The following is a 27016-nucleotide window of genomic DNA, read 5'->3' as shown; positions in this document are numbered from 1 at the left end:
TTTTTAAAATGTACTGTCTCATCTTTTCCCAAGATGCATTTATTTCACTAATCAAGAATTCCATGTTTAAACAAAATTGGGATCTGACAGTGTGAGTGCTCACTGAAGGCCCATGTGAAGGAGGCAAGTGAGACCAAGGGATAAGAAGCAGAGGGGGAAAATATACAAACAGACACAGGAGACAGATTATGACAAAACATTTTAGTACATTATCATATGTTCTGAAAAGACAGATTTGGGAGCGACTTAGAGCTGCAGGTAAGTTCTCTGAATATGAACAGCCTTCTACTGAAAAGCAAGTGTCGGCAATAATGTAAAAAGTTTGGTCTAGTGGCTATTTTACACATGTAGATCATACAGCCATAAACATGTACCTGTAAAACTAAAAATTTTAGTTTTAATAGTGTCTGAAACTTCTGTTATCCTCATTTTCTATGTCCAAGTTAATAAATTTCTCAATAATTTAATGATTAATAGAAAATGTAATTTGACATATGGACAAACTGTACACAACATGGCATGACCAAAGTACAAGTTTATTTAGAAACTATCAGTGACCTTTTCAAGAGAGATATGGCTACCCATTTATTACAGAAAAGAATGACCTCAAAAACTTTTGCCATGCACTGTGGCATAAATATTTCCATCTTGCCACATCAAAAAAACAAGAAACTTTAGAAAAAAGACTAACCTGAGAGGTGAAAGTGATGCTTGGCTGAGACTGCAGGAGGTTGGCTTGGCTTTGCTGAGGTAGTTGTGTTAAGAGATTCTGCGCTTGCAGGAGACCTAAAAGAAAGAAGTTGCTAATAAGCAAATATACATAACCCCTATTGCTCTGCCTGATTTACTGCAGCATGGCACCATGTGAGGACACAGAATGTACACTTCTTTAGGTATATTTGTAACTGGCTATTGATGAAGAAATTCTATTTTAAGCATGTTATTCCTCACTTCCTCTTCTGAAAAAGTGAAATGGAGCAGGAAAGGGAATATTATCAACTTTGGGTCATCATTTAGGTTTTAAAGGAACTATTTGTAAATTGTTATTGTACCATCTGGGAGAGGAAGGAAAATATAAATAAAATTACCACCACCACCACCACCACCACCATCAAGCTTTTAAAGAAGAAAACAGTACCAACAACAACAACAACACCATATGACAAAGGATCTATAAATATCTATTCATCTAAGAATATGTTCCAGTACTCTTAGGAAGTATTTCAGTTATGACAAATAAAGCAGTCTAGAGAGAGATGGGGTGGGGGGGAACGTGGGACAGAAATGTAACAAGGAGGAAGTGGTGAAGAAAGGGTATCTTATCTTCCTTGTTGTCAAAATACTCCCCAAAAGTAAAATGCTGTAGAAGGGATCAGAGTGGGAGTTCTGGTGAGCAGTGGTGTCACTCAGGAGATGCAGCCCTCCTTAGGTGACACAACCGAAGAGGCGTGGCATCCTGGTGTTCCCTCCTCCTGCTGTGGGGGTGTGCGGGCCCTGCCATTTCTCTGCTGCTGTGGCTCTCAAGGGAGCCAAGGCTGCAGGGAAAGAGGGACAAGCACATGCCCCTCTCTCCTTCCTCGCTACCCTTGCAGTTTGGGCCCTGTGAGCCAAGCCAACGGAGAAGGAAAGGTGAGCATGCACACACCTTTCCCACTTTCTCCAGTGATTTAGCTGGCTTGCCTGAGCCAGCCAAGGCATCGGGGAAAGAGGTGCAAGCCTGTGAACCCCTCCCACCTTCCCCAGTGCTTTGGCTGGCTTGCCTGAGCTAGCCAAGGCAACAAGGAAAGAGGAGCAAGCATATGAGCACCCCTCTTGTCTTCCCCGGTGCTTTGGCTGGTCTGCCTGAGCCAGCCAAGGCACTGGGGAAAAAGGAACAAGCATGCACACACCCCTCTCGCTTTTCCCTGTGCTTTAGCTGGCTTGCCTGAGCTAGCCAAAGCAACAGGGAAAGAGGTGCGAGCGCATGCTTCTCTCCTGCCTTCCCCAGGGACTCACTTGCCACCCCTTGCAGCCCTGGGTGAGCAGTTGGGTGGCTGGTGACCCCCACATTCCAGCACCACCCGGCACCCGCATCAGGTGACACTAACATTAGAGACGTCACAGCTGGTGGGGTAGGGATGACTAAATGCGTACTGGATGTCATAATATATCAACATATTTAGCTATGCCTTACAAAATATGTGCCTTCGTAGACATACACTAAACAACAATTTAATGTTAGAAGATGTGAACATAATGTAATGTTAAGTATATGACCTTGCATGAGTCTCTGGGTCATATGCTTGCTTCTCTTCCTCTGGCCCAGGTGAAAGAAGTCTGGAAGCTTTCACTTCCACTTTTAAAGTATCATTACCCATCATGTCTGAATGTGGAGAAACCCTGAATAGTTCAAACAAGGATAGATCACACAATGATTCAGCATCATGGCTTGTTAGCTAGCTATCACTTAAACTAACCCTTGTCCTCCAAGTTTTTGATGTAACAGTGAATTACAGCTAATTTCCAAGAGCTGCTGATCTCCTCTTACCAGTCACCCTAGAGCAGTGCTTCTCAATTATTTTCTGTCATGCCCCCCCCCCCGGAAGAAGAAAACATTTTGCACCCCCCGCATGACTGTAAATAGTATCATTTGTCTATAAAATTGTTATAAGTACACCTCTGCATAACAGAGCCTTGGCCCGCCCCACTATTTGAGAAAGGCTGCCCTAGAGGAAGAGAAAGAAAGGGGAAGCATGCAAGCCCAATGTTAATTGTAGCCTATCATTATAACCAAACTGGTCCTTACTGTTTCCTTGGATTAATACAGATCTACGTAAGTGCTGAAAAGCAGCAGAATTTTTCTGGTGAAATGTTTGCTCAGCCAACTAGTTGTATGTATTAGATGGCTGATCCTCAATCAAGTGTTGCTGCTGAAGGAATGCTGACAACTGCAAATGCATGTAAGTTTTGTGTTGGATTGGGGGGAGGGGGAATGAAGTTACCACTCTACAAATTTAGAACGGGTTTTCCCTAAGATTTTCAACCCACCTTCTGAAATAGAAGGGCTTCCTGCACCATATGGGATCAAGTTTTTATCCTAAAACTTATATGCTTGAATACTGGAAGCCCTTGCATGGTGATCTGCTTGCAACAAAGTATTTTAAAGGATTTCTTCAAAATATAAAAATTTAATGCAAGCATCTCCACTATGTCCTTTCAGAAATGTATTGCTCACCCTGCTGCCCCTGCGGCGTCTGTGAGATGATGAACTGTGCTGGTTGCAAGTTGGTTGTAGGATGCACCAGCACAAACTGTTGCAAGTTGAGATTCTGTTGTTGGAGCTGCTGCAGATGCTGCAAATCCTTAAAGAAGAAAATGTATTAAGAGATAACCAACCTAAATATTCATTCCCTCCCTGTCAAGCACACAACATAATCCTATTTTATAAGAATAATCACCCAATATATCTATATATGAACTCAAAAGCAAATATGGCAATTAAAAAAACTGAAGTAAATGGCCTAAAATGTTACTAACAATTAGAAAATATTTATATACAGTTCTGGGGCTGATCATCAGTACTTCTGTTGTCAAACTTTTGAGAGTTTCAGTAATAATGTAAAATGAGGCAAAAGCTGACATTTTAGGCTAGTACAGAATCCTGCTTGCATCTTTTTGTCTCAGTATTTGCCCTCTTCTGGTAGGGATGGGTGGGATGATGAGGCCAAAAAAAGAAAGCGGGGGGGGGGGGGGGAGAAGGAAAAAAAGAGTAACTTCTGTTGTCACCAGTGCACCAGGCTCATGAATAGATTCACTTGCTGGGTTTCTCTGACAGCTGCATCATATAAGAAGAGGAATTTAATTAATTCTGCCTCTGCCTTCTCGTACGGGGTTCTCCAGGAAAACAAATAAATGAAGATGGGGTCACAGGGGTAAGGAAGTAACCCTCCTCTACTTGTTGTTTATGCTGGGATCTGTTTCAAATGTAGTGGAGAAGTGAAAGAACTACATTAAACAGTAAGTTGTTTTTGCATTATCTCTCATTAGAACCATGTTTATCAGTCATATTTGGGGACTGACAATAGCCCACACAGGTCTGGAAAAGGGGATTTCAAGCGCAACAAAACTAGCTCATTACGGGTACTAAAAGAAAAACACAAGGAACTGGATGACACAAGTGGGTTATGAAAAATGAAACACATTTTTAATCCTCAAAATAAATAAATAAATAAATAAATAAATAAATACATACTAACTCATCCTTTGTGCATGATCTCTCTCTCTGGCTTTATATATACAATCATGTTTGTACATTCCTAACAAGTAGCTGAAACAAAGATCTACAAATAATACAATATAAAATTTTCAAAATCTGCCAGCAACTGTTCATCAGCGTCATTATTTTATCACTGTTCCCATAAACAATTCCAGTTGATGACTGCAGTTTGAGTAAGTCATGTATATAAAATCAGTCAATTAAAATACAGTGATGACTCTGATGTAGAGATCGGGCCAATGAAATCAATTATTCAAGAATAATCCTATTAAAAACAAACAGTTAGTTGGGTAATGTGTTTACAATCACTATTAAAATAAGTACAGCAAGGTTCTCTTTAAAAAGCAAGTCCATCACATGCATAATGTCCAATATGCCATGAAAAAGGAAGCAGGGCTTTACAAATTTACAGATTATACGTATTTTTAAAATTAGAACTTAACCCCCTTTCAGGGTACCATAAATATCTGCCTGCTCTTTTTATCAACAATCCTATGAGATCAGTATCATATTGGTACCAAGTTGACTAACAAGCAGAAAAGTATGGTTCCTTATGAGCATTATGTACTGGAAGAGTAAATCCAGTCCAAACTTAATCACCAAATCTTGGCCAGGCACTGTGAACAGACAACTTGCTTGCATTCTCCCTTTCCACTTGCACATTTTAATCTCCTTATACCCTTGTTGGATTTCATATAACATAGCTTGCCAGGTTCAGAAACTGACTTTAAACCATCCTTTCCAGATCTGTTTGAAGGGACAGGTGTCACAATAAAATATAATTTGCATTTATTAGGAAGTAAGAAAATGGAATATTCAAGTGGAGAAGGAAGAGCAAAATCTCCAAGTCCATCCATACATGAATATTTTGACTGACTGTTGTAGCTATTTTGAAAAAGGAACCTTACAGCTTTCCACAATAGGTATGTGCAATCTTTAGATATTCACAGATGAAATAGATGATGAGGCACGATACTTAAATACAGTAACCTGTAGACCAGGGGTAGGCAATCTTTTTGAGCCAGGGGCCGGGTTGCTGTCCCTCAGACAACTGAGGGGGCCGAAGCCAAAAAATAAATAATTAATTTTTTTTAAAAAAAAAAATTAAATATATAAATAAACCAGGACAAATGTAGGATGAAATTTTCAAATGGAAGACACTTTTTTAAAAAAAATGGAGGACACGTGAAAAAATTTTCTGATTTTTAAAAAAATGTTAATATAAATGCATGTTTCTGAGGCTTCTATAGACAATTGCCCCCCAAAGGCTCCAGCGGCAATCGGCGGCAGGACCGGGCTGGGGCCGCTCCCAAGGCCTTGCCGGGCCGCATCCGGCCCGTGGGCCGCAGGTTGCCTACCCCTGCTGTAGACCTTTATTAAGTTGTTCTGCAGACAGACACAAAGAAAACATGTTTGGCCACCACAAACCCCTTAACTGGTTAAAAGCTCACCTGTGCAATTTGTATGGGCTGAGATAGAGGGATCTGTGTCATGGGCGTTGCAGCAGAAGCTGAGATGGTGGCGCCTGCAGCATTGTGCTGCTGACTGGCTGAATGCTGCACTGCAGCTGCCAGCAACTGTGCCTGTGCCTGTTGTAGCAATAATTGCTGCTGGGCTGGTGTTAACGTGAGCTAGAAATAAGATTTAGGGCAGTAGTTAATAACACAAACAATAACCAATTTGGCAAACACAATTCTTTACTTCTGAAATTCGTCCATGGAAGAAGCCACTCTCTGCAAGGAGCAGCTGTTTGCTCCAGGTAAGATAGAAATCAGCCTACATAGCTAATTTCACATAATGGAAATGGTGTTGGCACAACCATTACACTACTGCACAACCATTGTGATTACTGGGATTACAGAAGCATCTTTATGATTCTGCTTCAAGATTAATGCAAAAAATGTAATTAGCTAGAAAGCAAGCAAGCAATGGAAAGAAAACAGCACTGACAGGAAATAGCAAGCAAAAAGAACAAGCCATCACTGACAGGCTTTGAAAGGAAATTTACACCCACCAGAAGCACAAGTGATTAGCCAGATGAATGAGAAATAGCAATACTGGCTATGGTTACCAAACAAACTGATAATACTCCAGCTGCTTCACATTAGCATGAATCCCTGCCACGTTCCATCATCTCCATTATGCCTTAAGATATAGCTGAGGAACATGTGCACCATTTGTTCTCCTCCAAGTCCCCCTCCTTCATCTGCCTTTTTGTTTTGATAGGATTGAGCTGGTAGGTTGACATCTTTGCCAGTTTCCAAACACACATTATCTCTATGAAACAGGTGGTGTCAGAGTCCCTCCAACAAATGAATGTTTTGCCCAGTTTCCATTTTAAGAGAGCCCCTAGCTTCAAAGACCTCAATGCAGAAGAGTAGTTTGGCAAAATGATATAGAACATGTCTAGACAGATTTTAAGAATTTACGCTGCACATGTACCTCATGCATGTATATACACACTATACATAAAACACACGCACACCATTGTTCCGAGTATGAAGAATGACATACAGATTTCAGTAAAATTAAACTCAACACAACAGTCATTTATATAATTTTGACATAAAATATCTGCTGTTCATAAGACAGCCATTGCTAGTCAACATAGACAACACTAGACGGACCATTATTCTGATTTAGGTACAAGACATGTTCCTATAAACCGAACCAGATTCAATACAGGTGAATCCTACTTTCAAAGCACAGACATATGGGAAGCAAAGACTCTAATTTCTCCTTCAAGACTCAAACATTCAGAATTGTAGAATCGACCATCACTTTATAATCTCAAATTGTTCTAGCATACAGTTTTGCAACTGAAAGAAACGTTTACAGCTTACACAGAGAGCTTGGCATGTTATATGAACTTTAAAAAAGTGGATTTAAAAATATTTTTGTGTTTGGAAAAGAGAATTCTAGCAAATCAATCTGATGGTATCAAAATTGTGGTCTGGTAAAAATACTTAAAACAATTGATCTATAGATCGACACGACTAAGGCTTTATTCTCATGAGATGGTAGCTCATTATAATTCACTCGGGTTCATCTTACCCCAGTGATCTGTCCTCCGGCTAGCATGAGCTGGGTCTGGGGTATGGCCGCCTGAACTGAAGGCTGCTGGGAAGGCTGGCTTGGTTGCTGACTTTCCCCAGATTCTTCATTAGATTTAGACTAGGAAAGAAATGTACACACCTTTGTAGAGATATATATTGATAAAGCTATAATGTGCACATAGCCATTTTCATATCGTATTTTAAATATCTTGCTCTATACATAACAAGCTTGTTGATTAACTTAAATCACTAAGCTCTACTCCACCCTACCACACCCAGCTTCTTATAACCAATTGTTACTCTACATAACTTGAGATCCTGGAAGGGGGTTTGATTTGCTTCTCTCTCTCTCTCTCTCTCTCTCTCTCTCTCTCAAACCATTACCAATGAGGGAGGAGATAGCTCTCTTAAATTATTTTCCCTGCCCAATGCACTGCCCCAGTCTATACTATGCAAAATGTTGCAGAGAGGCTATATCACACCTGGAGAAAGTATGTGGAGCTATCCAATGTCCAACATTGTTAGCAATCAGAAAGCTTCTTGCTACTAGTAGCACTGACACTTTGGACCAGAGTACATCATTTCTTGTATAGTTCTAGTCAATGTAAATAAGGGACTAGCCTGAAAAAAATGTGCAAACTGAATAGTGTAACAGTGAAGTGGGAGTGGGAGATAAACAATTGCTTTACCCATCCCGTCTCTAAGTAGCAGAAATTTGGTATTTATATAAGCAAGCACATTTCATTTATTTAAAAGGAGAAATTAGTGTAGCCATGAGAGGAAATGCAAGCGAGAAAGCACATGAAAAGAAAAAAAAGGGGGGGGGGACCCAAGAAGAGGGGGTTTATGCTAATTAAAACTGCTTATGCAGAACATTAAAATTCTGCATAGATTTGCATATTTTCCACCACCTGTTTTGGGGACTGCAGAGCAGGCTAATTAACATAGAGGGTCTGATTAATTCTGCCAGTCATTGAGAGATAATTACAGCACAGGACTGTAAACATTCTGCACTGGAGATATAGCCTGTTTGCCAACATCTCTCTCAGGGACTGAAAGTTTACCATGGCAACCAAGGCAATTTTCAGCCTCTCTCTTTTAAAGAGGAAGGTCACTATCGCTCCCTTCTTTCAAAATTATCATATGTAACTAGGTGCATGTTCTGGGGGCTTTCAAGAATGCTCTATCCTAGTACTTCAGCAGTCATACAGAATGGAGGCACTTCACAATAATACCATATTCCATTCCCTTCTGATGCGCTGTTTGACTGTTTTAATCACAAAAGCGACCAGTGGACTGTAGTGCTATAGGCATCAGGTAGCTCACAAAGCTCAGACTGTTAAGCAGTCAGCTGTGTCTTTAGGAACAGTGAACAGCATTTTTAGATTTTAACTGTGATTATTAATTAGAGATTTAAATGTTAAATGTATTTCATTCTCTCATTTCCAAAAATTCACCTTGCTGAATGAGATTTCATGTTTTAGGGATTTCTTTCTTTTTTAAGAAACAAAAACTGTGCAAAACCTTTTTGTGCAAACCCAAACATTTTAATTATTATTTTTATATCCCATTTTCCTCCAATAATGGCACTTAAGGTGGCTTACAAGATATTTAAAAAAAAAGATTAAAAACTATACAAAAACATCAATAAAAGTATAACTATAAACATTACTTTAGAGACCATTAAAGAATTTATAAAGTTTTTATGGAGAATACCTTATTTTCTATGCAAAAATATTTGTTTTCAAACAAATCTCATTTTTTTAAAGCAAACAAGTTCCCCCGGCAAGAAAATCCTGAAGAGCAAAAACATCCTGTAGCAGGAGACCTTTGTTATTTGACAGAGTGCCTCAATGTTTTTGCATTAAAGGTCCAAAACACACTGCAGAAATAATCCACTTTGAGACTGCTTTAACTAGCCTGCCTCAGTGCTAGGGAATTCTGGGAAGGACAGGTTGCTTACCTGTAACTGTAGTTCTTCAAGTGGTCATCTGCGAACCCATACAAATGGCTTATTCTGCACCTGTGCAGCATTTCCGGATCCTACTGGAATCGCTAGGGAAGACTTTTTGGCAGTAGCTCCACCCACCCTCTATATAGGCAGGATGTCTTCCTGCCCTTTCTCAGTTCCAAAAGGTCCACCGTAAGAGCTGACATGGAAGAGAGAAGGACACGAGAGAGGGGAGGATTTGTGTGGATTCGCAGATGACCACTCAAAGAACTACAGTTACAGGTAAGCAACCTGTCCTTCTTCTTTGTGGTCTCTGAGAAGCACACAAATGGGTTAGACTGGCAACCTTAGAGGAGGGAGTGTCCTGGTAATAAATAAAGTATTAAACCAGAAAAACAGTGTGATTGCCAGTTATTTGACAGGTGCCAACTAACCTTAGTGCATGCCAGAAAGGAGAACAGCTCTGCCAAAAGCTGCTTCACGTCGGTGTCTGGTATCAAGTCTGAAGTGCTTGATAAAGGTGAGAGGTTGTGACCAAACCGCAGCCTTGCAAATGTCCTCCAAGGGAATTCAGGAGAGGAAGGTTGAAGATGAAGCTACCACCCTGGTGGAATGGGCTCAAATTTGAGCAGGTGGCGTCTTCCCAAAAATCTCACAGGAGAGGAGGATTGTGGAAGTCACCCATTTGGAGAAACGTTGAGGTGTGACTGGAAGCCCCATTTTGGGGTTAGAATAACAGACAAAAAGTCTGGGGGAACGACAAGAGAACAAAGTCCTGTCAAGGTAGAAGGCTAGCGCCCGCCTGACATCAAAAAAATGGAGCTGGCGCTCGGTGTTGGTGGTCAGGTTTGGGGCTAGCGTTGGGAGAATGATGTCTTGTCTGAGAAGAAAGGTGGACACAACCTTCGGTAGAAAGGAAATGTCCGGACAGAGGACAACCTTGTCCTTCAAAAATTTCAAGTACGATGTGTTCATATGGAGGGCATAGAGTTCACTGGCCCGATGTGCTGAGGTGATGGCTACCAAAAAGGCTGTCTTTCACATGAGGAGCCTGAGGTCACAGGAAGCCAGAGGTTCAAAAGGTGAGGTAGCGAGTGATGCTAAGACGAGTTGGCGGTCCCAAGCCGGGATCGGGATCACTGCCAGTGGTCTTAAGTCTCTGAAAAATTTCTTCATGAGTGGGTCGGTGAAGAAAGATGGGCGGCCAGAGAATTGGTAGCGGGCACAAATGGCCGCATGGTAGCATTTCAAAGAGGAAATGGAGAGGCCAGATGTCGAGAGGTGATGGAGGAAGTCCAAGACAACAGAGACATTGACCTCTGAAGAGGTGAGTTTCCTTGAGGACAGGAATGCCGAAAATTTAGCCCACTTAAGGGTGTAGGAGGGTTGAGTGGAAGGCTTTTGAGAAGCCAGGATGATTTCTCGGACCAGTACCAGGAGGTCAGTCAAGGTCGAATCCTCCACACCACTAGGCGGAGAGAGTCCAGGTTAGGGTGACCAACCCGAACGTTATGAAGGGTCAGGAGGTCGGGACGGAGCGGCAGAGGCCGGAATTGGTTGTTGGAGAGATTTTATTTTTCCTGGCCTGTGGCATGAAAGCCATACAATGAGGGCAGGCAGCAGGAGCGTGGCCCTCGCCCAGGCAAAGGAGGTACAAGGAGTGTCCGTCGAGTGCCGTGATATTCATCCCACATTCAGTGCACTTTTTAAAAGAGTGTGCAGACATCTTTAGACCAAAGACAGAGGATGAAGAGGGAGAATTGTCAACATGCTGAGTGTTACCGTTAGTCAGAGTCCAAAACCAAGTCCAAATCACAATCCAAAATAGTAGTCAGAGTCAAACGAAGACAGAACAAACGCAGTGAAACGAAAGCAAAAGCTAAGGAAGGAGCGATTCTAAGCGAGGTTCCTAAGCTGCTCACGGAGCGGACAAAAGGAACTGAGAAAGGGCGGGAAGACATCCTGCCTATATAGAGGGTGGGTGGAGCTACCACCAAAAAGTCTTCCCTAGTGATTCCAGTAGGATCAGAAATGCTGTGCAGGTGCAGAATAACCCGTTTGTGTGCTTTGCAGAGACTACGAAGAACAACTGTAGTTTTGTGAGACATCTAGCCTTCTGTCAGAGAGCTCTGGTGCCACAATAAACTACAATAACCAGGATTCCCTAACACTGAGCCAGAGCAATTAAACTGGTCTCAAACTGGATTATTTCTGCAGTGTGTTTTGGACCAAAACTAAGAAAATCTGCAGGAATTATTTGTATTTCTACAATTAGCTAGTTAAAAATAGAATGAACAAATTACAGCAATACAGATAATTTTATATTGGTAGCACTGAAATTGTCACCCAACAGTACTTGGTTCTGTAATAAAACATAAGTAGTATTCGCTTATATCAATAGTATTAATATTTCATAATGGCCCCTGAATCACATTAATATTATATCAAATATTTGATTACATACAAATATGAAGTACATAATAACACTTACTTGAATATTTAGGGACTGGGCTGCAGCTTGTAAACTTGATCCAGGGAGTTGAACCTATAAAAATGATTATGTCTTTTAAAAAAAGACTGAAGAGTAAGAAAACATCAGCAAGTAACGGGTTGTGGTTCGAGCGTTGGATTGTGACCTGGAGAGCAGGGTTCGAATCCCCACTCAACCATGGAAACCACTGGTGACAAGTCATACACTCTCAGCCTCAGAAGAAGGCAATCCCCCTTTGAACAAATCTTGTCAAGAAAAACCTATAACAGGTTTGACTTAGGGTTTGCATAAATTGGAAATGACTTGATGTTGTGGAAAGCACACCACAACAACTATATTTATAAATTCTGAAGTACAATTGCCAAAATCTTACATTATGGATGCAGCTATAAATGTGAGGATGTCTTGTCTCCCAACCTAACTCCCCAAACCAACCCTAACAGACAGCAGCCACATTGAGCAATTTAGGTCTCCTCTGTGTTTGGGCACAGCAGGATGACATTTCCAGCCCCTCTCCTAACAGCAATCTCACATACACCAAACAGTCTGCTTCTTATTTTCACATTGCAGATCTGCCATTATTTGTGAGATTTTCTTCTTTTCTTTATTCCCTGAGAACTCCTAAGGTGTTGTTTCAAGTAGTGAGCAAAGTAACATCCCAAACTACAACTTGCTAGTTTAAGCAACCTGATTTCATTCAGATGTTTTGGATAACACCCATAAACCCTAAGTATTGGCCATGCTGACTGGGACATATGCGCATTGTAGTCCAAAACATCTGGAGGACACCAGGTTGCTTGTCCCAGTAAAATGGGCATTGAAAACTAGATTCTAATATTGGATGCTAGCTTGATGGTTACTCAGAAACCATGGTTTGTTCACTGGTGAGTGATAGTCTGGACATCATGACAAATCATAGTTTGATGCTGAGGTATGAGCAATTTTATTCTGTAGAAGACCTCCAAGTTATATCCTAACTTTGTTTAAATATGAAACTATCATCATCATCATCATCATCATCATCATCATCATCATCATTCATACAAACTATTTAGTTTAAATATCTCTGGATATCCAGGCAATGCCATGGAGATCAAATGTCTATTACCGTGTGTTTGTTTTACACAATGGAAATACCACAGAACAACAGAATAAACACAGTCACATGCTTTTTCCAGAGCAAATATCAGATTACATGCAGATTTTGCTAATTAGAATGGTAAAGTTGGCAGCTATAGTTCACATAAAATATTCACTAACTAAAACTTGTATCTATTGGCAACAGCTGCTATTTTTTTTTTAAATATAGAATTATTATTTTCTATGCAGCCGGTTTTGTGGGGGATACATTCCGGACTTCCTCGCATAAAGTGAATTCTGCCTATGTTCGAACCCCATTTAAATGAAGGGGGCTCGTGCATGTGACGGTGGCGCTGTGGAGTGTATGTGCCACTGGTGTGCGCCCCATTATTCCCTATGGGATACGCTGCCCCTTCTCCCAGCGTGGCTTTCAGCGTATGCTGAATGCTGCCTAAAGCACGCTTGCGTATGGCATGGGCGCACTGTACTACTACAAACATTAGGGATGAATAAGCTGAAACATTGTAATACATTTTACTGAAAGAGTAAGTAAGCTAAAGGAGTAGCAAATCTTCAGAAACTACAGTTGGCCCATCTTATACAGTGCGTCCTCGCCTTACGCGGGGGATCCGTTCCGGATCCCTCCACGTAAGGCGAATTCCGCCTATGCTCGAGCCCCATTGGAAACAATGAGGCTCGTGCACGGCGGCGCGGGTGCGCGCGGGGCGCAACGGGCGAGTGCGCCCATTCAATTGAATGGGACGCGCCGCCCCTTCCGCCCTGCGCGTGCGCTGCGGCTTGAGCACATATGCTCAAGGCCGCGTATGGCGCGGGCGCACTGTACATGAATCTTTTTATACACGGATTCAAGCATCCGCGGTTCAAAAAAAGAATAAATTTCAAATATTAAACCTTGATTTTCCATTTTTTATAAGGGACACCATTTTGCTATGTCATTATATTTAATGGGACTTGAGCATACACCAGTTTTGTTATACACAGGGGAACCAAACCCCAGCAAGGGTCCACTATACTCACACCCAAACACACACCCACACATGCATGAATAAGTCTAGATTTTTAAGTCAAAAAATGGACCCCACAAAACTGAGTCAACTTGTCCATAGGTCAATGTAAGTACTGTACTTTAACTCTTATTAAAAAAAGAAAGAAAGAACCCATCCCTTGTGAAAGGCAAAAGTGTGATCTGTTGGGGAAGCACTGACCCCCTTTATTCTCTCATCCATCCAGACTTTAGGGTGAGTACAAACAGTTATGCCTGCTGGAATTTTGTAAGTTCTTTGGTATTGTTTTCCTTTGCTTCATCCTTTAAATCCTTTGTTACATGACCCTAAGTTTTACCCTCGACTTATCCACTGGTAATATCAAAATCCATAATTCTGGCCCCAAACCTGCCCTTGATTTGGGCATGAGGTCGCCTTATAGTCAAGTATATATGACAGGTTCCAAACATTAAAGAATAAAACCAGAAGTGTAGTTTAGATCCAAATCCGATTATTAATTTCAACAAGAGTTGACCCACTGAATAGTGACTTAGCAAGTCAACATGTATGTAAATTCCATAGATTAAATGGATTTACTCTAGTCAGGACTAAGAACAGGATTCATGTCATTGTTTAAAAACTTGAAAATTATTTTGTAATTTCATATACCACTTACAAGGAATTGAGAAAAAGCAGATCCTTACTCAAAACCAGGTAAATGACAAGATCACATTGGTCAAGTGTGATGACAGCATCTTTTCAGAAAAGATATTCTAAAACAAGTGTCCCATATAATGCACAAACATAAGCTTCACAATAGTGCTGGGAATTCACAAAGAAGCACCAGCTTTACAATACAAGTAAATATTCTGTTGCCTCTTCAAATGTTTCCAACATTTCTGGGCTGGATCCTACAAGATTACAAACATACCATCTGTCACCAAGCAGACAATTTGTCTCCAAAAAGCTCCCATCTCCAGTGCCAACATCCAGTTTAATCTTCCTGCCCAGTAGTATACTGAGACAGCAGCCATATTAATTATAGAAAGGCTTCCAAGGCAGCATCATGCACAGCTGTCTTAGAGAATTGGCTAGGTTAATAAACTTCAATTTTTGGCGATTTCAGCTCTTTTTTTGTAGCATGAGCTTATGAACAAAATCCCTTAGGTATGGCTTGTAAAAGCATAAAAGCCCATTTAACCAAGGCCTGAGATGAATGTGCTCCAAAGCAAAAACTTTCTGATTAGAGATTTTAAATGGTGCGTTGTGCTATTAATCTGGAGAAAAAGTACTGTACATGCAGGGCACGATAAGGTGACTCCAGTTAGTTTCCATTAAGAGTGTGAAATTTAAGCAAATCAGACAAAACAACTGTTGTCGTTGTTGCTGTTGTTGTTGTGTGCCTTCAAGTTATTTCTGACTTATGGTGAGCTTAAGGCAAATCTATTATAGACTTTTCTCAGCAAGGTTTATTTGGAGGGGGGCATTGCGTTCCTTGGTGGTTGAGAGAGTGATTTGCCGAAGGGTTTGTGTGTGTGCTCAAGTCGCCTATCGATTTATGGCAACCCCATGAATTTCATAGGGCTTTCTTAAACAAGGAATACTCAAAGGTGGTTTTGCCCAGTTCTTCCTCTGAAATACAGCCTACATCTAGTATTCATTGGCTTCTCCCATCCAAGTCACCCAATGGTTTTTCATGGCTTAGTGGGAATTTGAACTTCCCAAGTCCTAGGCCAACACTCAAACCACTAGAATCATAGAATTGGAAGAGACCACAAGGGCCATCCAGTCCAACACCCTGCCATGCAGGACCTCTCAATCAAAGCATATCTGATGGATGGCCATCCAGCCTCTGTTTAAAGATTTCTAAGGAGGGAGACTCCACCATACTCTGAGGGAGTGTGTTCCACTGTCAAATAGCCCTTGCTGTCAGGAAGTTCCTCCTAATATGCATTACAGCACTACACAACTCTGGCTCTCAAAACAATAGTAGCCACTTTAAATGCTCAAGTTTCTTTTGTGCTCACTGATTTACAGAAGGCTAGTGAAATGCCACTGCAAGGAATTGGGCCACTTGAGAGCCTCCAGATGTTGCTGGATGGTAGCGTGCCAGCTAAGGTTGACAGAAGTTGCTGTCTGACATCTAGAGGGGCACAAGTAGACCAACACTATCTTAAATCATTTAAAAACCTGTCAACATACAAGGCTTGGGGTCAGATGGGTACTGTGAATAGTTAGCCTGAAGGTGTTCAGTGCAGAGGGGGCAGGAAAAATTATTAAATTGTCAGATCATGTATATGGGTAGAAACAATGAGTATGCAATGTCAGGCATATTAATACTGCCCTGTATGAGCTCTTCAGTGTCCCCTTCAATATCACCTTTCACCACATTGCTTAGTGCATGCACACATCCAATTTCACAACACTCAAGCATTACTGAGTATTACAGATCCCAAAATATAAAAAGGCAGAAGAAAGAGAAAGACCATGCAAATATGTATTTGATCTATTAAAATATTTTTAATCCTTCACATTTCTTCAGAAAGCTTCAATGCTATTAACAGCAGTATCAATAAAAACTGTGATGAAACAGTCACTCTATGTTGCATCAGCAAGGAGTCAGCAAATTTTTGAAATCACTATTGGTTGAAAAACCCAAGGTAAATGAAATAGTAATGGCTAAAAACTCTATAGTTTTTTGTGGTGAAACATCAGAAATGAACTCTTCTAGAACATGGCCACATAGCCCCCCAAAACCCCACAAAAAACTATGGATGCTGGCCATGAAAGCCTTTGACTTCACACTAAAAACTCTAATACAAGAGACCCATCTCTTGATTCCAAGAATTCTAGAACATTAGTCAAACAACCTGTACTGCCTACCAATGATTTATTTCAGCCTTTCTCAACATTTTTACCTTAGAGCAGTGGTTCCCAAACTTTTTGACTCGCGGACCCCTTATTTGTATGACGGAGCCCCAAAGAGGCCTACCCTATATCTTGCAAATTAATCTTGGTTAGGAATATATATAAGAATATATTCTTATTCTTTAATTTCATTCAATTTTTATTTCTTTCATTTTCCTGGAGTGACTGCAGAGCACCTGGAAAGTGCATGTGGAGCCTTAAGGGCTCCTCAGAGCACAGGTTGGAATCCTTGCCCTAGAGGAATCCTTGAAAGAATTTTCACTTCTCAAGGAATCCCTTCATAAAAATTGTGATAAACACTACTCCAGAAAAAAAAAATTCCCCAGTAACAGTTCTTGCAGAACTACTAGCAACTGCTCACAGAGCCCTAGGGTTCAAGGGAATCCTGCTTGAAAAACCCTGGTTTATTTGTTTTGTTTGTAACAAGCCTTTCTTTCTGAAAAATGGGGCTCAATGTGGCTAATAAAGTAAGCCTCAATGAAATGTATAAGAAAAAAAGAAAAACACCTGCACAGTAACCCACCTTAACTGCCACAGACTTACATGAATAAAAAAGTATTTGCTTGTCAGACAAAGGCAAAGAGTAGGCCAGCTTACTTAACATTATGAAAAAAATGTAGTGCCCAAGAAAGCCCCACTTTTTATCCTCTCTGTGTGTGGTAGAACCAAGAGAAAGATTGCATCCATAGATCTCAGAACTCGGGCAGGCTTGTTGGACCCAAGTAATGTAAGTCATGACCAGCACTTCACATTGTGCCTAGAAGCAGAGTGATACCAGTGAAGTTGTGATAGCAAAGGAGTCATATGCTTCCTCCTAAGTGACCCTAGTCAACACTTTCAGTGCATTTTAAGAATAGAAATGCTCCCAAAGGTCATCTAGTCCAAGCCCAAATCAGTACACTAATCCACTGCTAAAGCATCTTTGAGCAATAGCTATCCAAACTCTGTTTAGAGCAGCCAATATTTCTGAAGACTTTTCAAAGGTCAACCACACAGAGGCTGTGAACCAGATTAGGCATCCCCGGCTAATGCACTAGCCTCAGCTGTGCCCATGCAATTCTGTCTACTATGAAAGTTTGCACATCCAGATTCAGGGCTCAATGACCATAAGTCTTCGAGGGGAGTATGAGCCCATCCAGGAAAGACTGAAGTCTTCTCTTCTAATCTGTCTTTTGATCAACCAGAAGGACTACTACTGTATTTTGTCTAAACTTTGGTTTCTTCACTTTCAGTTCATTAATGACATCATACAATGATCTGGAATTAGAACAGCTTCCTTGGATTCAGATGAAAAGGAAAGACAGAACTTGATGTCATCAGCATACCAATAACATTTAACTTTAAAAGTGGACACACTTCACAGAGATATCTTATGTATGTTAAATAGCATGTGAGGTAAGACAGAACTCGAAGTACTCCACATACCAACACATTGGGCTTTGAAAACCAATTCCCGGCATCATTTTCTGAATTCATGTCTCTGGGAAAGAGACCCCAGAAGCATACCATGCTTGACAATACTGAAACCTGTCAAGTAATCCAATATAACTACCAGGAACACACTCCCCCATCCAGTTCCCAGCAAGAAAATGAGTGTCACAAAATGGGACCTGAAGTCATCTTGAAATGGATGTGGATGAACTGTCTCACCAGGAATCCGTGGAGCTGAGCCAACAGCAAACACAAACTTTTTCAAGAGAGGTCTCATCATAATTTCTTTTAAGCATGTTGGAAGCCTATCTTGTTTCAAAGAGGCATTTGCCATTCTATTTACCCACCTGGGCAGCTCCTGATCCTTTGCCACTTTCATGAGCCTCAAAAGGCAAGGATCAAGTACATGTATGGGTGTATGGAGGGGCTCACCTCTCCAAGGATGCTGTTCATATCCTTGGCTCATACAAATGGAAAAATATCCATCATCATTCCACAACCAGGGCTAAAGTTATACCTGTGGATTTACAGTTACAAATACAGTAGACCTGTACCAAATACAGGATCCAGGTCAAAAGAAATCACATCATAATTACACTTTTGCCAGTGCAGAATACAAAGCTGGACAAACAAGCTCTGGGGCAAAGTTAAAAGGGGCCAAATCTGAAGTCACTGACACAAGTGACAGCAGGGTGGAGACACATTAATACCCCAGTGGTGCCCATAAAATCAAGTCTTTAATTCTTCAAAAGAAAGTAAAAACAAACCAGTTTGGGCCAATCAAGTTGATCAGTAGCCAGTACAGGGGACTGAGGGTAACAAGAGCAGAGCCCCTCCTTTAAGCAACTCTGTTTATGATGGATGAGGGAAAATGGATTCTAATGTTTCCCACCACTTTTATAAAAACAGGACATAGATTCAGGACAAAGCCAACACAGAACATAACTTTTGCAGCTGTCTCTGTCTCAAATACAACTTCTGAGTTGAGTGAAAGTGGAAATGTTTTCTTATCACCTTCTCAGAGCCTGGAGTCTTGAGTATAAGAATCAGGTGAAAACCTATTCTGGCCTTACCCTTTGATACATCACAAGCTGCTATGATAGATAGGAGAGTGGGTAACAGCTAGGGAAAAGAATGAAAGGCTTTCATCTTAAAATTGATGACAGATACCCTGTAAATATCTACGAACAGAAATACATCCATTGTATACCCTTCAGATTATTCATATTTTAAATAAAACAGCAGTTACAAACCTTTGCAAGATTTAAGGTAAAATATGGTAAACTGAAGCTGCTTCTGTGGTTAACTGATCACTTTTTTGGTTTACCTTTTTAAACCGCATCATTATTTCAACAAAAAGTCATACAGATTTTCTTGATGTATGCAGTCAATTACTTTATAGTATCATCTCTTCAGAAGTGAAAACATTTATGCAGATACAGATGTCTGTATAAATGGGCTTCTCTCCATATGGCCATACAAGGAATTGTACAAAATGAACCTACTCACAGGATCATAATGCACCGTTCCTATGTTTATGGACAGAAGACTCTTGCTGCTCTTTTCATAGCTTTCGCGGTTCTATTCCTTCCCCACACTGAGCCATGTAGGATAATAAAAATCATTAATTCAAGAGCTTGGTACATTTTATTTTGCTGCTGGAACAAGATATCAAAGTTATGCTATTCCATCTGTTCAAAGTCTTGTCAAAATGGTGAAGGGTCTGGAAACCATACCTTATGAGGAACGACTTAGGGAGCTGGAGAAGAGACAGTTAAAAGGTGATATGCTAGCCCTTGTTTAAGTATTTGAAGGGGTGTCACATTGAGCATGGAGCAAGCTTGTTTTCTGCTGCTCCAGAGATTAGAACATGGAACAATGAATGCAAGATACAAGAAGAGAGATTACAACTAAACATTAGGAGGAACTTCTTGACAGTAAGAGCTGTCCGACAGTGGAACACACACCCTTGGAGTGTAGTGGAGTCTCCTTCTTTGGAGATCTTTAAACAGAGGCTGGATGGCCATCTGTGAGGGATGCTTTGATTTTGATTTCCTGCATGGCAGGTTGGACTGGATGACCCTTGTTGTCTCTTCCAACTCTATGATTCTATGACTGTCTCCCTATTAGGCAGAGAAAATTTACTTCCATGACCCCTTCTTAGATTCAGGTTAAAAGAAAACACACATGTACCTGATGAAGATGTCCAAGGAAGGCCTGGGCTGTAGAGATTGCTCCTGCGGCAGGTACAGTCTGTTTCTGAAAGTCCAGGCCATTTGTCTGTGTGCCTATGAAGACAAGGAAAATTAGAGCCCATTAAAATACTCTCAAAAGCTAATTCTGGAAAATCTATAGATTCATCTCATTTTGACTGCTGGTTCACTAAAGTACCAGCACGATTTCAGATTTTACAAACACAAAAAGTCTCCTGTTTACTTTATGCCCCCTTGGATCATAAGTGATTAACTAAGAGTATCCTCTGAACACTATCCATGCTTAATATCATAAATTTAACATCATTAACTTAATATAAAAGCCATCATACTTAATATCATCCCAGGTAGCTAGATTTTCTGAGAAATTTGTGCTGTTTTCTCTTAAACCCAGTCATAATTAAGAACTAATTTTAACATTAGGTTTGGCTTAGGTTATAGAAAGCTAGTCAACAAAACAAAGGTGTGGAACAGTCATGTAGTAAGAATAAAATGTAAGATGAATTCAACATTATTTGTTCTTTATACCTGTTCACCCCTGTGTGGTGTATGTGAAATCCATTTTAGAGGGTCCTTGGTGGGATGTCCCAAAAATTAACCCAAATGAAGCTGACCATTTTCCTAATCTAAAAATAAATCCCAACCCCACCCCAACAATCTAGCATAAAAACCCAGTTACAAAATATCAGCACAATATAATATATTGCAAAGTGTGGAAACTAAAAACAACCTGAAGATAAAAACACAATCACTGTTAAAATTAAGAGTTCTTTCTATGTTAATCTAGTTTCAGCAACATGGGTGGTGTGCAAGCTTGCCCAGGAAGACAACCCTAGAATAGGAGGAGGACCACAGAAAGGACCCTGACTTCCATGGCTATCCCAAGAATGGACTCAACTGATGCAAAGGTGAACACCTTTTTGAGGAAGCATTTTCTCACCAAGGTACCAAGCCATATAGGTCAAACCTGACATACAATACATAACAAAAACTAGAGGATGGGGCTGAGAAGAAAAAATGCTGAGAATACAATGCAATAATCAAGATAAATGTTTGAAAGAGGAAGGGGTTAGGAAAAGTGGAATAAGAGCTAATTTTAGAAATCATGGAAAGATTATTTATGGCCTTAATAAATAATCCGGGAGTGGGAGTACAAACAGTACCATCAAGGTTATGAGAAAATAAGAAAATCAGCAGGTGAAAGGGGCATAGACAAAAAATATATATAGAAAAGTTACATTTTTGAACTAGAAACACTGGCCATGCTGACTGGAAATGGAGAGTTGTAACTATTACAACTCCCTCAAAATTCCATTACTATTGATTTTAAATTCAAGCTAGCACCAAGTCAGTCAAAATGTGATAGGGAAATAAGCTAATAGTCCTACTGTTTTTCTAATGACACAGACGGAAGAGATAATAGAAGGTGATCAATAGCATTAAATGTTGTCACCTTAGTAATGATAAGAAAGAGCACAAATGGAAATGAGCAAGTATGGTGAAGATATGGAGGCTTCAGTATTCCCTAAAGATGACATAAGAGGAGAAAATTTTGGTATATTTGAATGTCTAGTTTAAAATGCTTTAACATTCCTCATTGAACAGAGTCTTCTAAATATACAGTGATAGAACTTATATTACCAAGAATTTGTCTCAATAAATAAAGTTTCAAAATTTGGTCAGTAAATTTGAGATCTCCCCCCCCCCCCCCCCCCCCGGATATAACTAAACTCTGAAACTTTAGAGCTTCTTTCTCAAAAAGAGAGCGATATTTAACATAGCTATATAATATAGCTATAATATAATATAGCTATTAATATGCCTATATAAATGGTGATACATAGCTATTAATATAAGGAAACTTCCCCCATAAAAGTGAAAAGGGGCAAGTCAGAAGCAGAGAGCTTCCTATATATGCATCTGCTCTCCAGACAATTTAGCTCATACTTTCTGTGATTCTGGTTTGTGCATAGAGTTTCTATGAAGTGAAAGAGACTCTCTATTCCAAACTCACTGATTTTTATGACAGATAAACGATGGCAAAGGGACCAGGGGCTTGCATTCTCTCCTCCTCATGAATTTCAGTAACTCTTATATGATGGTGTCTGTGGTCAGTATTTCTTAATGTTTAGCGATGCAGTGGCTTAGTCATTAAGATGCCAATTCTGGAAGATTGGAAGGTTGGCAGTTCGAGGCCCGGGTGCTGCATGATGCGGTGAGCCCCTGGCATTAGTCCCAGCCTCTGCCAACCTAGCAGTTTGAAAGCATGCAAATGCAGGTAGATAAATAGATACCACTTTGGTGGGAAGATAACAGTGTTCGGTGCAGTCATGCTGGTTACATGACCACCAGAATAGTCCTCAGACAACTCTGGCTCTTCAGCTTAGTAACAGTAATGTGCACTGTCCCCTAAAGTCAGTTACAACTTGACATTCATGTCAAGGCACTCCCTTTATCATTTAATGTTCAGATGTTTAATCCAGCATTCATTATGATATGTTTTTAATTACTCATAATTACCATAACTAATATGGTATTTTAATTAATAAATAATTAGTATAAATTAAAAGATAAATTGATAAAATGAAGCCTTATCTGACCCTCTTGCTATTTGTAAACCATTCTGTTTCTCCCTACTTTGTCCTGACAAAACCATTAAGCTATTAAATAGATACAACTCTAATTTTCCATAATGGCCACAAACAGAAACTACAGTTCATAGATTCATGTTTTCTTGCTTACTTTATATTCTTGACAAAAATAAAATCAAACGGAAATCCTGTCCTCTGCAGTACACTGCTGTGAAGACATCTCTTGTTGCTGTTAACTGCCATCAAGTCAATGTTGACTTATGATGACCCTATGAATGAGAGCCCTCCAAGTCACCCTATCATCAACAGACCTGCTCAGTCTTGCCAACTCAGGGCTGTGGCTTCCTTGATTGAGTCTATCCACCTACAATACAGCCCTGCTCTTCATAATTTCCTCTTTTACCTTCTAATTGTAGACTGACAAACTGGAATACAATCTACTGAAGACTGTTCAGTTCTGAAAGAGTGGTGGCTTTGTTTCTGTTATGACTGCCATTTTAAGTCAAAGTATCATGGCAACAGTTGCACAACTTTCCAGATAATGTTTGTTTTTTGGCGGTGGGCAAGCCATGCTAATAAAAACTGATCAGAAAACAGAAAGGAGTGGGAATTACAGGTAATGTTGACAAGCAATCATATAATTCCATAATGCTTCCAGGGTTAATAAGAGGAAGTTGGGATGACTCCATGGTTTCTCAGAAACTACACATGCAATTCTCTTTCATTTTATTTGCTCAGGTCTCATTAAACTATTATTTATAAGCCAAGGATGCATGCCTACTGTCCCTTAAAACAGTAATGATGGTGGGAAAAGAATAACATGACCCCTAATTCCTTCATCTAGTGAGTAATCACAGTGGTGGTGATGCGTCTAGGCACCAGAGATTATGCTAATCTGTAACTATACTCTTCATATAGTCATCTATGCAGTCAGTCCTACAGGAACTGTGCACAAGCAGAGGCACCATTCTGGAAACTTTTCAAACTCTGAAGAGCCTGCAATTCCTGAAACTAGGCTGGGGAACCTGATGGTCTTACCAAGACCTTCTCCCCAGCTATTCTTTATTAAACACAAGTCAAATGCTAAGCCTGCAGTGAGGAGGGAGGGGCTGGTTGTGACTGTACAGACTCAAAGACATAGTTCCAGATAAAGCATAGTTTTACCAGGTTTTACCATGAAAACAACCAATCATGCTCTTCTTCCTATTGTCTGTACAGCCACACACAGGTGAGAATACATACTAATCACTAGGAAGTAGGAAACAGCACATTACTCAAAGTGTCTATGACAGACATCATAGCCATAGGACTACCATCTCATACTGCTGGAATAGAGCACAAAGCTGTGAAAGCCCATGGTGTCACTAATGTTCAAGGAAAACACAGGCAGTCCCTTAAAACAATATTACAGAGTATGAGAGTGAGGTTCCAGTGAGAATGAAGTTGTTGAGTGGTAGCACAGCAGTACAGTAAGTGGCAATGGGTTAATAAGAGACAACCAACAAGGAGGGCCTGTAATTTCCAAATTAAGCCTTCAGAAATGACCTAGCAGGAGGCATTGTCAATAGGCCTAGTCAATCATATGGTACAACAGAATGAGGAAGGCGATGCAGCTTACCAAAGAGCCCTGACTTTAGCCAAAGAGATTGTTCTTCGGGCCCCGATAGCTTTGAGAATGGGTAAAGTGGCTATAAACAAAGGGACTGAGGTTGATATTGCCTCTGGAATGGCTATTGAACGAATGTGTTATGCGCAGAATACCAAAGACTGTTAGGAAGGGATGACTGCTTTCATAGAGAAACGGCAACCCAAATTCATTGGGAAGTGATGCGATCTTGTCCTTGTGGCTGAAGACAACTCAAAAAAGGCTGTGCCTTAAAAAACACTTTTCTATGTAAAATTTTGTATTCAGGAAATTATTGTTTCACTTGTATACTCCTCTGAAGCATAAAAGTTAAACAATAATACAGAAAAATACAGAGAAGACCTTACCCAAGTACTAGATACTACTTGCTATTGACCAAAAGTCCTAGATAAACAAGGTTAGGCCAGTAAAAAAAAAAAAAGATCTAGCAGGAATGTGCACATACATTTCCATGGAGAAGGTCAAAGTATCAGTCTTCATAAACCAATGCAAAGAAGAGATCTGTACAAACCTTGAGAACACTGGGTAGATACTTTGGTTTTGGTTATCAAGGACTATGGACTCTTACATAGTCTCTTGCATGTCATCATATATGCACATGTCCTGATCATTTGCATCTATCCAAGGCTTGACATAGTCTACTGCAATCCATAAGACTTTTTGTTCTGAACAGATCACTATCAGAAAATGACTGAATTTCTAAGAACTTCCTCAGAGTAAAATGGCAACAATTACAAAAATGTCACAAGGAATGCAGGACCTGAAATATATCTGGAACCAAATGCAGCAGCTTACTGATAAAAACTGATTCCATGTCTAAATGAAGCTGTTGTAGCAATAATACAGAGGCTTACATGTTCTGTTAATTGATGTTGATATGATTTTGGGATTTATATCTCTACAGCCCAGGCCTTCCTTGGACCAGGTTGAAGAAGACTTGAGTTGTGTGCACCTCCTATAGGCAACAAGTATATCCCATATGTAAATTGGGATAATGTTCCAGGAAAGAGATATAACCTTCATAATGTATGCACAATCTTCTGAGATGTTGAGGAATGGGAAATATTAAATCTATGCTTCCTTAAGAACATGAACATAAACTAATAGAAATCAAAGCATTATTTGAGATGACATAAAAGGCATATAAAACCATGCGTAAAGACATGAAGAAAGTAAGTATCAAAAACCAGAACCAATGCAGAAGGAAACTACATCAGCAGCGTGGTACACAGACTGGGGTAGGAAAGTTAATGACCATCCACAACAGAGGTGGCAGGCATTTAGAAATTATGTGGGTACAAAGGCTTCAGCTGAGTGCCAACATTTGTCAGCACAGAAAAACACTAAATATTTAGGCTGGAACCACATACTGTGGTTCCACATACACGCAACCCTCTCTATCAGAGCAGTAGCTGCTTTCATACGATCGCCACATATGGCGGGGATGTGCTCGTGGCCATTTTTGAGCTCCCCCCACCATATGCGGTGACCACAGATTCTCCAGTCTGCCCTATAAGATGACACCCGGCGTATAAGACAACCCCTGACTTTTGAGAAGATTTTCCTGGGTTAAAAAGTAGTCTTATATGCCAGAAAATACAGTAGTTAAATTCTCAGTCCTGAGAAACAGTAAGTACTGACAAAGGAGCTAGAAATATTTTTGCCATTCAAACTGGTATTAAAAAACAATTATTCCTGAGAAATTATAGGTAGCAACATGGAAATCAGGAACAAAAACTGACAGGCACCACTACTTGAGTTACCAAGTGAGATACCAAGGCTATAAGGCTGAAGAACTGTAGCGACCAAGGCTTGAACTGGTACTAAGAAACTCAAAGTAGCAGAACCTGAGCTAGGTACCAAGACTGCCTACAGCAAAGAATCCTAAGTGCTGAGGATAGGGGCTATCTGAGCATGCTACAATAACAGCACATGGAATGCAAACAGTTATGGAGAAATTACAACAAACAGCATCAGCTTTCTGTATCCTTCAGTTCTAACTGAACCAGACACAGTTGGATCAGTCAGGTTCAAAAGTTAACCACTTTTGAACTTGCCACAGCTGATTCCTTGGTCCTGGTGGTTTATAAATTCAAGTAGAAATCAACAGTCCTTTGGGCCAAAGAATTAAAAAAAAAAAACATACCCACCATGGCCAGGAATTACACAGCAACTAAAACTGGTGGGGCACACTAGATGGTGTACTCCATACTCAAAAGAAGCTTTAAACTAGCATAGCTGGCTGTCCTTAAACCCTGTTAACCCCACAGCTACTAAAATGTAGTGGCAAAACAACAAATGGTCTTAAAACAACAGGGAGAAATGATAGGTATTGACAATGAAATCAAGAACCAAACAACAATTGCAATCT

At 40.3% G+C, this 27016-nt stretch overlaps 1 protein-coding gene across 3 annotated transcripts in view; it reads right to left on the bottom strand.

Annotated features, from left to right (window-relative positions):
- The window catches only part of POU2F1 (POU class 2 homeobox 1), a 141539-nt gene that overhangs the window by 48256 nt on the left and 66267 nt on the right, over nucleotides 1–27016 (bottom strand). For 2 of the 3 annotated variants that reach the window (XR_016280233.1, XM_089512248.1), the window contains exons 3-8: nucleotides 20390–20484; nucleotides 11754–11807; nucleotides 7310–7429; nucleotides 5707–5886; nucleotides 3215–3341; nucleotides 692–786 (exon numbers count right to left, since the gene is read on the bottom strand). Coding sequence is in view for 2 of the 3 variants with exons in the window: in XM_089512248.1 (XP_089368374.1) it covers nucleotides 692–786; nucleotides 3215–3341; nucleotides 5707–5886; nucleotides 7310–7429; nucleotides 11754–11807; nucleotides 20390–20484 (671 nt within the window). In the remaining variant the exon portion in view is untranslated. The remainder of the gene's footprint in view (nucleotides 1–691; nucleotides 787–3214; nucleotides 3342–5706; nucleotides 5887–7309; nucleotides 7430–11753; nucleotides 11808–20389; nucleotides 20485–27016) is intronic. The other variant, XM_089512249.1, reaches the window with a different exon arrangement.

The sequence above is a fragment of the Sceloporus occidentalis genome, unplaced genomic scaffold (genome assembly GCF_023333645.1).
Source record: "Sceloporus occidentalis isolate IW3139 unplaced genomic scaffold, rSceOcc1.0.p SCAF_2, whole genome shotgun sequence".
Classification (NCBI taxonomy): domain Eukaryota; kingdom Metazoa; phylum Chordata; class Lepidosauria; order Squamata; family Phrynosomatidae; genus Sceloporus; species Sceloporus occidentalis.
The sequence above is the reverse complement of the archived record's forward strand: the minus strand, read 5'-3'. Positions and strand labels throughout refer to the sequence as shown.